Source organism: Bos taurus, chromosome 23 (assembly GCF_002263795.3).
Source record: "Bos taurus isolate L1 Dominette 01449 registration number 42190680 breed Hereford chromosome 23, ARS-UCD2.0, whole genome shotgun sequence".
Classification (NCBI taxonomy): domain Eukaryota; kingdom Metazoa; phylum Chordata; class Mammalia; order Artiodactyla; family Bovidae; genus Bos; species Bos taurus.
In genome coordinates, this window is record NC_037350.1 from 31900797 (window position 1) to 31914254 (window position 13458).

General features: G+C 45.3%; 4 protein-coding genes across 4 annotated transcripts; 2 read left to right on the forward strand and 2 right to left on the reverse strand.

Annotated features, from left to right (window-relative positions):
- Nucleotides 1–3395: 3395 nt before the first annotated feature.
- H4C2 (H4 clustered histone 2) lies at nt 3396–3788 on the forward strand. The gene has a single exon (XM_059880736.1). The coding sequence runs from the start codon at nt 3431–3433 to the stop codon at nt 3740–3742; it is 312 nt and encodes a 103-aa protein (XP_059736719.1). The 5' UTR covers nt 3396–3430; the 3' UTR covers nt 3743–3788.
- A 3670-nt stretch (nt 3789–7458) lies between these two features.
- On the reverse strand, nt 7459–7854 carry H4C1 (H4 clustered histone 1). Its single transcript, NM_001374528.1, has one exon. It carries the CDS (start codon nt 7803–7805, stop codon nt 7494–7496), a length of 312 nt encoding a protein of 103 aa, NP_001361457.1. The 5' UTR covers nt 7806–7854; the 3' UTR covers nt 7459–7493.
- Nucleotides 7855–8474: 620 nt separating this feature from the next.
- On the reverse strand, nt 8475–9021 carry H3C1 (H3 clustered histone 1). Its single transcript, XM_024983938.2, has one exon. It carries the CDS (start codon nt 8970–8972, stop codon nt 8562–8564), a length of 411 nt encoding a protein of 136 aa, XP_024839706.1. The 5' UTR covers nt 8973–9021; the 3' UTR covers nt 8475–8561.
- A 2845-nt stretch (nt 9022–11866) lies between these two features.
- On the forward strand, nt 11867–12633 carry H1-1 (H1.1 linker histone, cluster member). Its single transcript, XM_010818519.4, has one exon. The coding sequence runs from the start codon at nt 11921–11923 to the stop codon at nt 12575–12577; it is 657 nt and encodes a 218-aa protein (XP_010816821.1). The 5' UTR covers nt 11867–11920; the 3' UTR covers nt 12578–12633.
- Nucleotides 12634–13458: the final 825 nt, after the last annotated feature.

Below are 13458 nucleotides of genomic sequence, written 5' to 3' on the forward strand. Positions count from 1 at the left end.
TATCATTGCATGGAAGGAAAGTTATGACCAACCTAGACAGCATATTGAAAAGCAGAGATATTACTTTGCCAACAAAGCTCCATCTAGCTAAGCCTATGGTTTTTCCAGTGATCATGTATGGATGTGAGAGTTGGACTCTGAAGAAAGCTGGGCGCCGAAGAATTGATGCTTTTGAACTGTGGTGTTGGAGAAAACTCTTGAGAGTCCCTTGGACTGCAAGGAGATCCAACCAGTCCATCCTAAAGAGATCAGTCCTGGGTGTTCATTGGAAGGACTGATGCTAAAGCTGAAACTCCAATACTTTGGCCACCTCATGCGAAGAGTTGACTCATTGGAAAAGATCCTGATGCTGGGAGGGATTGAGGGCAGGAGGAGAAGGGGACAACAGAGGATGAGATGGCTGGATGGACTCTATGGACATGAGTTTGAGTGAACTGTGGGAGTTGTTGATGGACAGGGAGGCCTGGCGTGCTGATTCATGGGGTTGCAAAGAGTCAGACACGATTGAGCGACTGAACTAAAACATCTGTTATATTAGGGGAGTGACTTAGGTGGGCCTGGGGACAAATGAGGATGTTTAATGTATAGATTGTATCTTTTGAATGACTGTTGCAAGGTCTTCAATCAAAAAGAGTTTTTCTTTCCCAGGTGCACAGAGTGATGTTACACCACAAGCTGAAGTTTATAGCTAATGCTGTTGGAGTCTAAAATTTGGGTTTGTTATAAAGACTATCAAAGAAGAGGAAGAGTAAGTCAGGGTGAATTTTTCAGACTTCAAATTTAGTGGTAGCCTTTTCAGTTGTCCTAGTAGATGTGAGTCACTGCTCAATGAGTATTTTCAAGGATTTAACACAACAGTGGGAAGCTGGTATGGAGATTTGAAAAGGCACCCCAGGCTTGGTTGCAGGAAAGCTAGAAGCCTGAGACTGTCCATGTACCTTAGTAGAGGGCACAAAGGAACATATTTGGACCATCATGTTTAGCATGTCACATATGCCAAAACAGAATGAGTTGATGTCTTGTACTTTGTTAGATGCCATCAGTTAGTTCAGTTCAGTCACTCGGTCGTGTCCGACTCTTTGCAACCCCATGGACTGCAGCAGGCCCGGCTTCCCTGTCCATAACCAACTCCTGGAGCTTTTGTGCTTTTTTTTTTTTTTTTTTAAAGTCCTCACTAATATATACATATGGTTGTGGCTGATACTGTGTTGGAAGGAAAAATGAGACTTCAGAGTAATATTTCAAGTCTCAGTTCAGTTCAGCAGCTCAGTTGTGTCTGACTCTTTGTGACCCCATGGACTGCAGCATGCCAGGCTTCCCTGTCCATCACCAATTCCCAGAGCCTACTCAAACTCATCTCCACCATCGCATCAGTGATGCCATCCAGCCATCTAACCCTCTGTTGTCCCCTTCTCTCCTGCCTTCAATCTTTCCCAGAATCAGGGTCTTTTCCAATGAGTCAGTTCTTCGCATCAGGTGGCCAAGTCTAGACAGGTTCTTTAAGAAATAATACCAGTTGAAAACAATCACATTTATACACAACTTCTCTCAGCCTATCTCTGTTCTAACGCTTTGTTTACAATGGCTAAATTAAATCCTTATTAGAGTTCCATCATTACTATCATTACCCAGTTTTACAGATGTAGAAAACAAATGTAAAGTTATATGGTCACACAGCTCATAACCTATAGGGAAAGTTAAATAATTTTCCCTCTACCCTTCTGAGTTCTTAAACCCCTGAAATAAAAGATTAACAAGAGAAAAACAAACAGAAGTAACATGTAGCCCTTATGTATACGTGGGAGTTATCTGGGGAAAAATGAGTAACTCCTGAAGGTAGCTTAAAATTCCAACTTAAATACCATCTTTATAGGGAAAATGAGTGAGAGGTGGTGCGTAAGCCTAATAGGGGTGAGTAAATGATTTTTAGGAAAGATGAATGGACCTTAAGAGAATAGATGGGGAGAAACAATAGTGATAAAATTAGATTATGTTTAAAGCAGGATAATAAAGTTTCTAGACATAAAATTCTCTCTCTGCTCATTGGGGCCACTACCCCTCTTTAGTGTACATTGTGCACATTATAGCAGTACATTGACCAAATCTAAAGAGCTGCTTGACTGAAAAGAGCAATTTTCTCCTGGTGCCAGCAAGGTACCTTCTTAGAAGATAACACTCCTTTCTCAATCCTGTAAGGAACTGCAATGCCTCTTATACATGTGGGTCTGGACTATGTAGTCTGTCAATAGTAACTTTAAGATATAACTCTTTGTCTTAAGAATATACTATGTTTTGAACTCTAACAAGCAGAACAGTCCTCAGAGCTTTCTGAAAGACTGTCTCCCAGGTGATATTCCTTGGGTTGGCTCTAATAAAGTCCTATTTTCTTTCTCAGATTGACCGTTTTCATGGACAATAGTTTGTGACAAGGTTTGTGTGGGTGTGGTAAAGTGTCACTCTTCCCTAGTTAGTGAAACTCTTTGGGGAGGGATTTATTGAGTTCTTTTTGTCTGTCTTTAGGTACCTAATGGGAGTTCAGAGAAATCCTCTATGCATTTGCTGTTTTTCTGCTACAGCTCAAAATAATCAACATACTTATAGGAGAGGAAAAATAACTTTCCTTCTACCCTTCTAAATTCTTAGCTGAAAAAGTAGGTTAACATGAGAAAAACAGTTTAATAACATGTACACTTCACACATGCATAAGAGATACCTAGAAAAACTGAGTAAAACTGCAAGTTTGTCCAAGACCCCACTTTTAATGTCTCCCACTAAAGACACAAGAAGTAGGAGGAGCTAGTTATGAGAGGTTACCAGGAAAGCAAACAAGAGTAAGGTTATTACACAGAATTAAGTCCAGGGTCTTCTCATTGATGAGATTCTCTGGTGATCCAGTTACCCTATCTTCCTGGTACAGAGAGAAAGACATTCATTAAAATTCCCTTTATAAATGTAAGTGTCCCTCACAAAAGAGTAAATTCTCACAAATAAAAGTAAATTCTACTCTATGTCTGGTATTTAAAAAAAAAAAAAAACAGCTCAAAAATAGCATATGAAGGGTGAGAGTCATATTCTGCTACCATTCACAACTAACAGTCACCTTCTCTTGAATGAGAAAGTATAGTATTTGCAAAAAAAAAAAATAAGTCCTTACTAAAATTCTCAGTCGAAAATATAAACAGACTCAGATTCAAAGACCAAAGGGAGCAAAACAATCCAGAGTAACATTTAACAGATGCATTATACTAGGTTCTCTCCCTTTCACAGACACTGGATCCAGAAAGGGGCGGAGCCAAGGGAGTGGTTTCAGAGCGTCTTTTCCCGCCCGCGCGTTCAGTTCTCAATGAGGTCCGACTACAGCTTATAATTACTCTTGACCAAGCGGTGATACCACTGCTGTACCGCACACGCTTGCAACACTTCAGGTAGCATGTCTGGACGGGGCAAAGGCGGCAAAGGCCTTGGGAAAGGAGGCGCTAAGCGCCACCGCAAGGTTCTGCGCGACAATATCCAGGGTATCACCAAGCCCGCCATCCGTCGCCTGGCTCGTCGTGGTGGTGTGAAGCGCATCTCCGGGCTCATCTACGAGGAGACCCGTGGGGTGCTGAAGGTGTTTCTGGAAAATGTGATCCGAGACGCGGTCACCTACACGGAGCACGCCAAACGCAAGACTGTAACCGCCATGGACGTGGTTTACGCGCTCAAACGCCAGGGCCGCACCCTCTATGGTTTCGGCGGCTAAAGCTTCATCCAGTACGTTTATTTTAAAGGCCCTTTTCAGGGCCGCCCACTTTCTCTCAGAAAGGGCTGTGCTCAATTTGTACTTGGATTAGAAATGTATTCTCTTTTAATGCTAAAGTAGTTTTTCTGTGCGGTCTCTCTACCGTTACACTTTATCTAATCTTTCTTCATATGCGAAGAGTAGCGGTGCCTTCGGTCAATAGGGCAGTAAAATTGTTTGGCTTAGTATGCGGCGGAAGTCCCGGTGCCCTGTTTGAGAACTTCAAGCCCCAGCGTCAACCGCTCTAGTGGGAAGGATCCTGCCTACCCCCAAATCGTCTGTAAAAGGACTATCAACTACAGGCCAAAGTTTTTGTCGAAGAGGCAAAACTGTACATGTGTGTGTGCTCAGTCGAGGCCGACTCAGCTTGCCAGGCTCCTCTGTCCTTCGAATTTTCCAGGCAAGAATACTGGAGTGGGTTGCCATTTCCTACTCCAGGGGATCTTCTCGACTCGGATCAAACCCGCGTCTCTTGCGTCTCACGCATTGGCAGGCAGCTTCTTTAGCACTGCGCCACCTGGGAAACCCAAAGTATTTAATAAGTATTTGTGCAAATTGCCAGAAACTGCTGGGGTGCTGCTGGTCGCTGACAAGCCAGATGAATTAAATACATCGCCGGAAAGAACCTGGGTGTTAGTGTTTGCAGTAAGCGACGCCAGTAGCTGCGCTCTCATCTCTGCAGCCCCACCACCTCCTTGTCCTCCTCCGGGTCGCACCCCAAACCTCCGTACTTATAGAGTTTGGGCCATCCATCATGCTGAGTGCCGTGACCCCTCGTAAACCCAGTGGTCTTGGTTTTTGAAGTGTCTTGGCATTGCTGATTTTCATCCTCAGGCTGGAGGCCTCTGGCTAAACAGTTTGTAAATTTCCATTTACTATATTAAGCGATTCTGTTCTGAACACTTAGGCCTCTAGCAGGGCCTTTGAGATTGTAGGCAGACGCTTCCTCCTCCCTCCCTCTTAAGTGGCTCTCTTGCACTTTCAGCTTCATTCCAGTTGGTCTCTCTCTGTACTCTGCTGTAAATTATACTTTAAAATGAAACTTTCAAAGATGACAATATGGTCACAGAAGTTTTTTTGACGTGTGTCTTCAAATTGATAAACCAGCCGACTGACTGAATAATCAGCCTCCTTGATTTTTTGTTTGAGACGTGTATTGATGACTGCTCTAGGAAACACTGCTGCCTCGTCATTCTGCTAACACCTGTCTCTTGACCCTAGAGGAGATACTGACTAGGCAGTTGAGAAAGTGAGATTCTTAATTTCAGGTGAGACTTCTGGACTAGAGAAAAAAACTGGGGACTCATCAACATATAAATGATCAGACTGGATGAGAGCACTAAGAACTTAAATATGTTTTATAGCAGCACGTTGTTTGTAAATGAGAGGAACCAATATAAATTGTCATCAAAACGAACCAGATAAAATATCTATATCCATAAAATGGTGTCTTAGTTCAGGCTGATACAATAAAAATACCGTGGACCGTGTGCTTTAACAACAAATATTTCTCAGAGTTCTGGAGACTGAAGTCCAGCATCAAGGTGTTAGGCAGATCGGGTGTGTGATGAGGACCCATTTCCTACTTCATAGGCTGCTGTCTTCCTACTGTCTTCACGTGGCAGAGTTCAATGAATGCAGGCATGAATGTTCTACACAAGGACACAGGCCCTCTCCCAACCTCAGGCCCACCATAGTGCTGCTATGATTGATTCCCTAGCTATAATTCTTTGACTTGTCACTGCCTGAATCAATCAGCATGACAGGTTTTCTCTGGCTCTTAGGAATGATGCAGGAGTGGTGTATCAGGCAGCATTATCTTTGTTCTGAACCAGGACTTCAGGAATGTTAGGTCTGAGAAAGGTTCATACCTTTGTACCCAGGTAGTGGGTATGACTAAAATGAGTGTAATACAATCTATAAGTCTTATGAACTAAAAAAAGATAGGCCAACCATAAAAGAAGGTGGTCTATGGAGCAGCCACCCTTCCCTTCAGTGTAGGAAATCTGTATCCACATATTTTATTACATATCTGAATGGAGGACAGGAAATTCTAATTTGCTTACTGGTGTACCCCAATGCTTAAACAATATCTGGCACATTACACAAAATCAACACATATGTCCTGAAGGGCACCAGGATTACATTACTCTCCCAACCAGGCCCATTTTAGCTCCTCTCGTCATCCAAATTGCAGCTTTGAACCCTCCCCATTGTCAGTTTAAATTAAGGCAGGCTAGGTAATTATATCATTCCCCTCCAAGTCTGGAAGGACAGTTATCAGGTGGGAAACAGGCTGAAAAAAACTAGGGGAAATATTAGAACTAACATACTGAGGCTGAAATCAGCCAGCCCTCTAAAAAAATGATACAAAAAAGAACCCAGTGATAGAGGCATTTGTTGAATACCTTTTAGATGGGAATACTGTTTCCCTACTGCTGCTGCTGCTAAGTCGCTTCAGTCGTGTCCGACTCTGTGCGACCCCATAGATGGAAGCTCACCAGGCTCCCCCGTCCTTGGGATTCTCCAGGCAAGAACACTGGAGTGGGTTGCCATTTCTTTCTCCAATGCATGAAAGTGAAAAGTGAAAGTGAAGTCGCTCAATCATGTCTGACTCTTAGCGACCCCATGGACTGCAGCCTACTGGCTCCTCCATCCATGGGATTTTCCAGGCAAGAGTACTGGAGTGGGGTGCCATTACTAGCCAACCTCAAGTGAATTCACGTCCCTTCAGTTGATATGCTACTGGAACATATAATTGTACGAGATTTTCTTGCTTAAAAACTTTCTGTGACTACAACTACAGGCCAAGCATAGACCAAGGAGGCCATACTGTAGCAAGAGAACATCTTCACAGACCAACAGGCCTACCCTATAATCTTCATCTCCTGCTACCCTGCCTGGAGATTATATATATATATATATAAAATAAGATTTTTTGAGATATAATCTACATATCATAAAATTTCATCCACTTTTTTTAGTGTACAAACAATAAATTTTAGTATATTTACTTAGTTGTACAACCATCACTACAGTCTATTTAATTTTAGAATATTTCTATCACCCTAATTTCCATTTCTCTGTGATGGAAGGCAAACATGTATGGCTTACTGCTGAGCGCTGTGTTGACACAGAGGGAAGGGCGTTTTCTTCATAACTTCTTCTGAACTAAATGCCTGGGTTTCCCGGCGGTCTGAAGCCGGCTTTTTTTGCACACCATTTCAGATTTTTTTAATCGAGACAAATCACCCCATCAGTGGCGGTAATTTCAGTACTGTTCTCAGGACATGACCGACTCAGATGTCTCCGTCTGTTTCATAACCCGTAAAAAACACAAATTTACTAAACCCGGGCTTTGCCTTTTCTCGCCCGATTTCCCACCCCCTATTTAGGTCGCCTCGGGTAAAGCACAGATCAGTTCTGACGGGCTGACAACTCATGGGTGGAGCGTGGCGACCTAAAGTTTTTCGTAGTTTTTTTCCACTTATAATTAAATCTTCGCCGCTACCTGTCCAGTGCAAGAGAGCAAATGATTCCGTATGTATATACAGATTGCCAAACCCCGCAGTGTTTTCTGGTTCAGAGCTAGTGTTCAACTATAGCACCTGGCTATTTCTCGGCTAATAGTTACAGCTTTTTTTAGAGTAGTTGGGTGGCCCTGAAAAGGGCCTTTGGTTGAAATCAAGCTCCTGAGAGCAAACTGGAAAGCTTAACCGCCAAAGCCGTAGAGAGTACGGCCCTGGCGCTTGAGAGCGTAGACCACGTCCATAGCGGTGACCGTCTTCCGCTTGGCATGCTCGGTGTAGGTGACCGCGTCCCGGATCACGTTCTCCAGAAACACTTTCAGGACCCCGCGGGTCTCTTCGTAGATGAGCCCAGAGATGCGCTTCACACCACCACGACGAGCCAGGCGGCGGATAGCAGGTTTAGTGATGCCCTGGATGTTGTCGCGCAGAACCTTACGGTGGCGCTTAGCGCCGCCTTTCCCCAGACCTTTGCCGCCTTTGCCGCGTCCAGACATGGTTTCACAAAAAGTAAACCAACAGCAACTGACGAGTAAGCGGAGAACCGATTCTTATATACCTACTCCCTCCGCCCCTCCCCGCACTGAGGGCTCGGAAATCGCGCAAGCCGGAAGTGTGACGCCATCAATCCCCGCCCTTAATTCCTCCTCCAAGCCCCGGGAACAGGAGCCAAAGGAACTGAAGGGCCGGAAGGGAGAGGCGGATCGGGTTGGCTAAGCGGGCTGAGCTCAGTTTGACCAATAGTCTTTCGTTGCTTGGCTTGCAGGGGCTGCACTGTTTTAACTAAAGTACTTAGAGGAAGCAGGCTTACAGCAGACATATTCCAAATATCCTAAGTATAACAAATACTTTAAAGGGTGAAAACTTATTATCAATAAATTTTCGTAATCGTGTCAAGATCAGAGATAGAAATGTAAAAATGGTTATACTATCCTGACGTTCAAAAGGCCCTGTTATAAAAACGTTCTGCAAATGTCAATCACTCTTCATGCCTCCGAAACCCTGGTTCTTCATTAAGATATGGAATAACAGTACTAAACACAAAGGGCCAGTTTGTTCGCATATGCAGGGAATATTGAAAAAAAAAAAAAGAGCACCCATGAAAAGTGAAAGTGCCTGAGTGTTACTGATGCATATTCTTCCATCCAAAAGCAGTATATTCAACTACTTCAGTTGGTTCGTATTACAGCCGTTTTACTTGAAAACGTGGGTGGCTCTGAAAAGAGCCTTTGCTTGAAATCTCAGACTGGAACTTATGCTCTCTCCCCGCGGATCCGACGGGCTAGCTGGATGTCCTTGGGCATTATGGTAACGCGCTTGGCGTGAATAGCGCACAAATTGGTGTCCTCGAAAAGACCCACCAGATAGGCTTCACATGCCTCCTGCAGTGCCATCACCGCCGAACTCTGAAAGCGCAAGTCAGTCTTGAAATCCTGGGCAATCTCACGCACAAGGCGTTGAAATGGCAGTTTACGGATAAGAAGCTCTGTGGACTTTTGGTAGCGGCGGATCTCGCGCAGGGCCACCGTGCCAGGACGGTAGCGGTGAGGCTTTTTTACGCCGCCGGTGGCCGGTGCACTCTTGCGAGCCGCCTTGGTGGCTAGCTGCTTGCGTGGCGCTTTGCCGCCAGTGGATTTACGGGCAGTTTGCTTTGTACGGGCCATAACAAACAAGTAACTTCGAAGCAGACGTGCCTTATACTAGCTCAAATAAGTCGCCCAGCAGTTTTGCTTGTATTTATAGTACCCAAGGGGTAGTGATTGGGCGGGAGAAAAGTTTGAATATTACGTTACAGGTTCTGATTTGTCTAGCTTTAAACTTTCCAAAAAGCGTGCAGTTTCATTGGCCGCCTCCTTCTATCCTCGGCTCTTTTCAACTTATTTTTTTTAACTTTTGTTCTTTCCCACACACGATTTTCTGTAAATGCAATGCTTTGGGCGTTACCTTTTCGGAAAAATAGACATTCACTTCATTGATATAATAGTAATGTAGGTTTTCTTAGTCCCCTGAGTGGTGTGGGAATTGAGGGATCTACATTCCCTGGTCGGTAACCCGATATCGGGTTAGAAATTTCTAAAGCCATTTTACAAAAAAGAGAGATCCCTCTGTAAAGCTTAAACTGACCGAGGAACTTCTTTGAAACCTACAAGATGTAACCACAAAAACAGTATAAAAAAAAAAAATTCACACTAGCGTTTCCAGAAGTATTTTCTGTAATAAGGCACTTTTTTCTTATGCTCTGACTTTACATTTGGAGCTTTCTGAAACTAGTATTTTCTAAAGTCTAGAATACACTTAGCCTGGTGCAATGCCGGGTAGACAACGGCGGGAGAAACCACAAGGGATCAGAGGAATTTCCCCATGGGAAGCAGGCGATGGACTAAACTCAGTGAATAGATTATGGACCAAAACGAAGACAATTTACTACAGCCAGTGGCTGATTTTATTTTTTTAAAAGCCAAATGTGAACCCTTATACGAAAGCGGTAATCCAGATTCTACCTTTTGATTGGTAGAGTCCATTTTACTTGGTAGCCAGTAAGAATGCATATCTAGCATCCCTCATTTGCATGGAGCAGTTCCCTTTCATTTGAAACTTGTTAAACCCATTAGACACAGGCGGCACAAATCATTCTTTAAACAAGAAATTATTACGTGCAGTAGTTCCCTTTTAAAAACTTTTGATTAGATGCCACATTTATTACTATAGGAAAAGCTTGTTTATGTCTTTCCAGAAATGCTTATTTATGAAACCTTCCTCTTGGAGGAAGATTGTATACCTGTGTTACAATTGTCCTTTAAACTAAGACGCCTAGCTCCAATTGTTCTTATCTCTTCCAAATTATTAGAAATTACGTAATGGGTTTTGTAAATACAGACTCAAGAAAACGACAGTTAAGAAAGGGTAAAGATGGGCGACTCTCGTGTCTGGACGAGCCAATGAGCGCTCAGTGGTGTCGGACTCTGCGACTCCACGGACTGTAGCCCGCCAGGGTCCTCTGTGCCTGGGATTCTCCAGGCAAGAATACTGGAGTAGGTTGCCATTCCCTGTGTCTGGAACCCTTTTATTATTGGCCACAAGGCGGAAACGAGCTCTTAGGGGTTTTTTTGAGAGTTACTGGGGGGCAATGGCAACCCACTCCAGTACTCTTGCCTGGCAAATCCCATGGACGGAGGAGCCTGGTAGGCTGCAGTCCATGGGGTCGCTGAGGGTCAGACACGACTGAGCTACTTCACTTTCACTTTTCACTTTCATGCTTTGGAGAAGGAAATGGCAACCCACTCCAGTGTTCTGGCCTGGAGAATCCCAGGGACGGGGGAGCCTGGTGAGCTGCCGTCTCTGAGGTCGCACAGAGTTGGACACTACTGAAGCGACTTAGCAGCAGCAGCAGCAGCAGCAGGGGGAAATTCGGGTCTTTAAAACCAGTGCGGACTTGTTTGAAAACCGCAGGCACTCGCGCGGGAATGACTTGTCATTGCTTCACTCTCCCTACTGCTAGGAGATTGCCCAGGACAGAATTGTGAAAGGGGAGTTTTATTCTCTCAGTAGTTTGATTCACATTGTGAAGTCATTTTAGCATTGTTGCTGCTTTTACAGCCACAGACAAGTTAAAGGGAGAGTGCCCTAAAATATTATCTCGGGGCTGTGTTCTCTCATTTTCATACTAAAGCAACTTTGCCCCCTGCTCCCACATCCTCCCTGGGTGCAGTGCCTGTCCGGGCACAGTTTAGTCCACCCAGAGCTTACTTGATGTCTTTCGTGTGCTAGGTTTGCAGCTTGGTATATGTTATGAGGATAAAAGGCGATCCAAAATGTGTTACGTGCACTGGGCTGTGGAAATAAGTCGCAATTACAGAAATTGCGGGCTAAGCTTTCCACAGGTGCAGCTTGAGTGTCAATTGCAGTGTTAACCAATTCTTTTGTTTTCTACAATTCTCTTTTGTCCCAAATAAACGCACCCTGGTTCAGACCAAGGGCATCCGCGTCTCAGGTCTTTACCACACATACTCAGCGTTGCCAGGAAAGAAAGTGGCATTAATGAGAACTTTTCCCAAACCTGCAGACCAGGCCTACATACTCTCGCTTTCCGCTCTCCCTTTCAGTCATTCAAGATGTAACCTTTTGAATTGATTGCAGATTAGAAACTGATATCCCTTGCCAGTGCTTCCTAGAGGCGAGGTTTCAGGTGAAACTCCTTAGATTCTTACGCAATTGCCTTATTTAAAGGTCTTCCTCCCACCCCCAAAAGGAAAACAAAAACAAAAAAACCTGCTTTTTTTTAAAAGTCGCACCCTCTGATGGTAATGGCCCGGACCCTTCCCTGCGGAGTGGATTATTTCCGTCTCCACTGGGCGACCGTCGTCAGGGTGAGGGGTGGAAAAGGATGCTGTCTGGGTGCCTCGGTGCAAGCGGTAGGAAAGCAGGACCATAGGCCCCAGCGGCCTGCCGCTGCCTTGCGAGACCCAGTTGGGAGGGCAGGGGGCGGGGGGCGGGCGCCAGCGCTCACCAATCACAGCGCGGCCCCGCCCTATAAATATCGCGCGCTGGAGCAACCCGCGTCTTACTGCCTCGTTGGGTCTAGCGGTTTACTAAGTTTTTCCTTATTTCCGCCATGTCCGAAGTCGCGCTCCCAGCTCCAGCTGCTTCCACTTCCCCTGAGAAACCTTCAGCTGGCAAGAAGGCGAAGAAGCCTGCTAAGGCTGCAGCAGCCGCCAAGAAAAAACCCGCGGGCCCTTCAGTTTCGGAGCTGATTGTGCAAGCTGTTTCCTCCTCCAAGGAGCGCAGCGGTGTGTCCCTGGCCGCGCTGAAGAAGGCGCTGGCGGCCGCTGGCTACGATGTGGAAAAGAATAACAGCCGCATCAAGCTGGGTCTTAAGAGCCTAGTGGGCAAAGGCACCCTGGTGCAGACCAAGGGCACCGGCGCCTCGGGTTCTTTCAAGCTCAACAAGAAAGTAGCCTCCGTGGATGCCAAGCCCACCGCCACAAAGGTGGCAACGAAAACCAAGGTAACAAGCGCTTCTAAGAAGCCCAAGAAGGCCTCTGGGGCGGCTGCTGCTAAGAAAAGTGTCAAGACTCCAAAAAAAGCTAGAAAGTCTGTGTTGACAAAGAAGTCCTCTAAGAGTCCTAAGAAGCCTAAGGCTGTGAAGCCTAAGAAAGTAGCCAAGAGCCCTGCCAAAGCCAAGGCTGTGAAACCAAAAGGGGCCAAAGTGAAGGTAACCAAGCCAAAGACCGCTGCCAAACCCAAGAAGGCAGCACCCAAGAAGAAGTAAGAGTTCCGGTTGGAAGCTGCTTCCAATAAACCAACGGCTCTTTTAAGAGCCACCAACTTATTTCAGAGAAAGAGCTTTATTACCACACAACTTTGTTTTTCTTTTTTTGCCCTCATGCAAATACAGTATGTGCAAGCCACTCTTAGTTCTACATTAGAATCTTTTTGAGGCTAAGTCAAACTCACGCTGTGGGGTTAGAAGCTTGTGGTTTTGGCCTTAGACTATTTCCCTAGTCCCATTTTAACCTGAAGCTTACATTTGTAGTTGTATGTCAGAAACAAGCGGGGAAACTTTGGGGGCCTACCCCATAATAGTCCTCAGCTGCACGATTGAGGGCTGGGTCCGTGTACCATGTGCTCATTTGTCTATTAAAGATTTCTCTGGTTATCTGAGATCAAAGCTGGGACATAGGTTCTTGGGCCATACTGCTATGGCTAAGTTGGCTTTCCCCAAAATTGGGTGGCTCTGAAATGCTTTTAAGGTGACCTTGGGAACGACAGTGATCCGCCGGCTAACCCGGCGCTCAGATTGGTGTCTTCGAGTTCACCAGGTAGGCCTTGCAAGCCTCAGGCTGCGCCATCGAGGCCAGGCTCAGCCGACTTATCCCGGGGCCATTTGCAGGTTGTCAGCTAGTTTCCCGCCAGGGTCACGAGAACTTGGCTGCCCTGGAATTTGGGAGCTAAAGCCCAAAAGCTCTTACCGGGTTTCTCTGTTCCTGGAATCAGAACTGCCCAGATTGGATAATAATTGAAATTTCCATTCTGTGCCTAACTAGAGAGTATTTCTCCACGTGCAGGGTTTTCAACTCTGGTGTGCTACACCACGTTAAATATTGATATTTGGGGACACTTTTATAAAATTGGCTCTGAAAGCTTTCGAAG

Excerpts from the sequence above, each read along its gene's own strand:
- H4C2 (XM_059880736.1), top strand. The coding sequence starts at position 3,431 with ATGTCTGGACGGGGCAAAGGCGGCAAAGGCCTTGGGAAAGGAGGCGCT.
- H4C1 (NM_001374528.1), bottom strand. The coding sequence starts at position 7,805 with ATGTCTGGACGCGGCAAAGGCGGCAAAGGTCTGGGGAAAGGCGGCGCT.
- H3C1 (XM_024983938.2), bottom strand. The coding sequence starts at position 8,972 with ATGGCCCGTACAAAGCAAACTGCCCGTAAATCCACTGGCGGCAAAGCG.
- H1-1 (XM_010818519.4), top strand. The coding sequence starts at position 11,921 with ATGTCCGAAGTCGCGCTCCCAGCTCCAGCTGCTTCCACTTCCCCTGAG.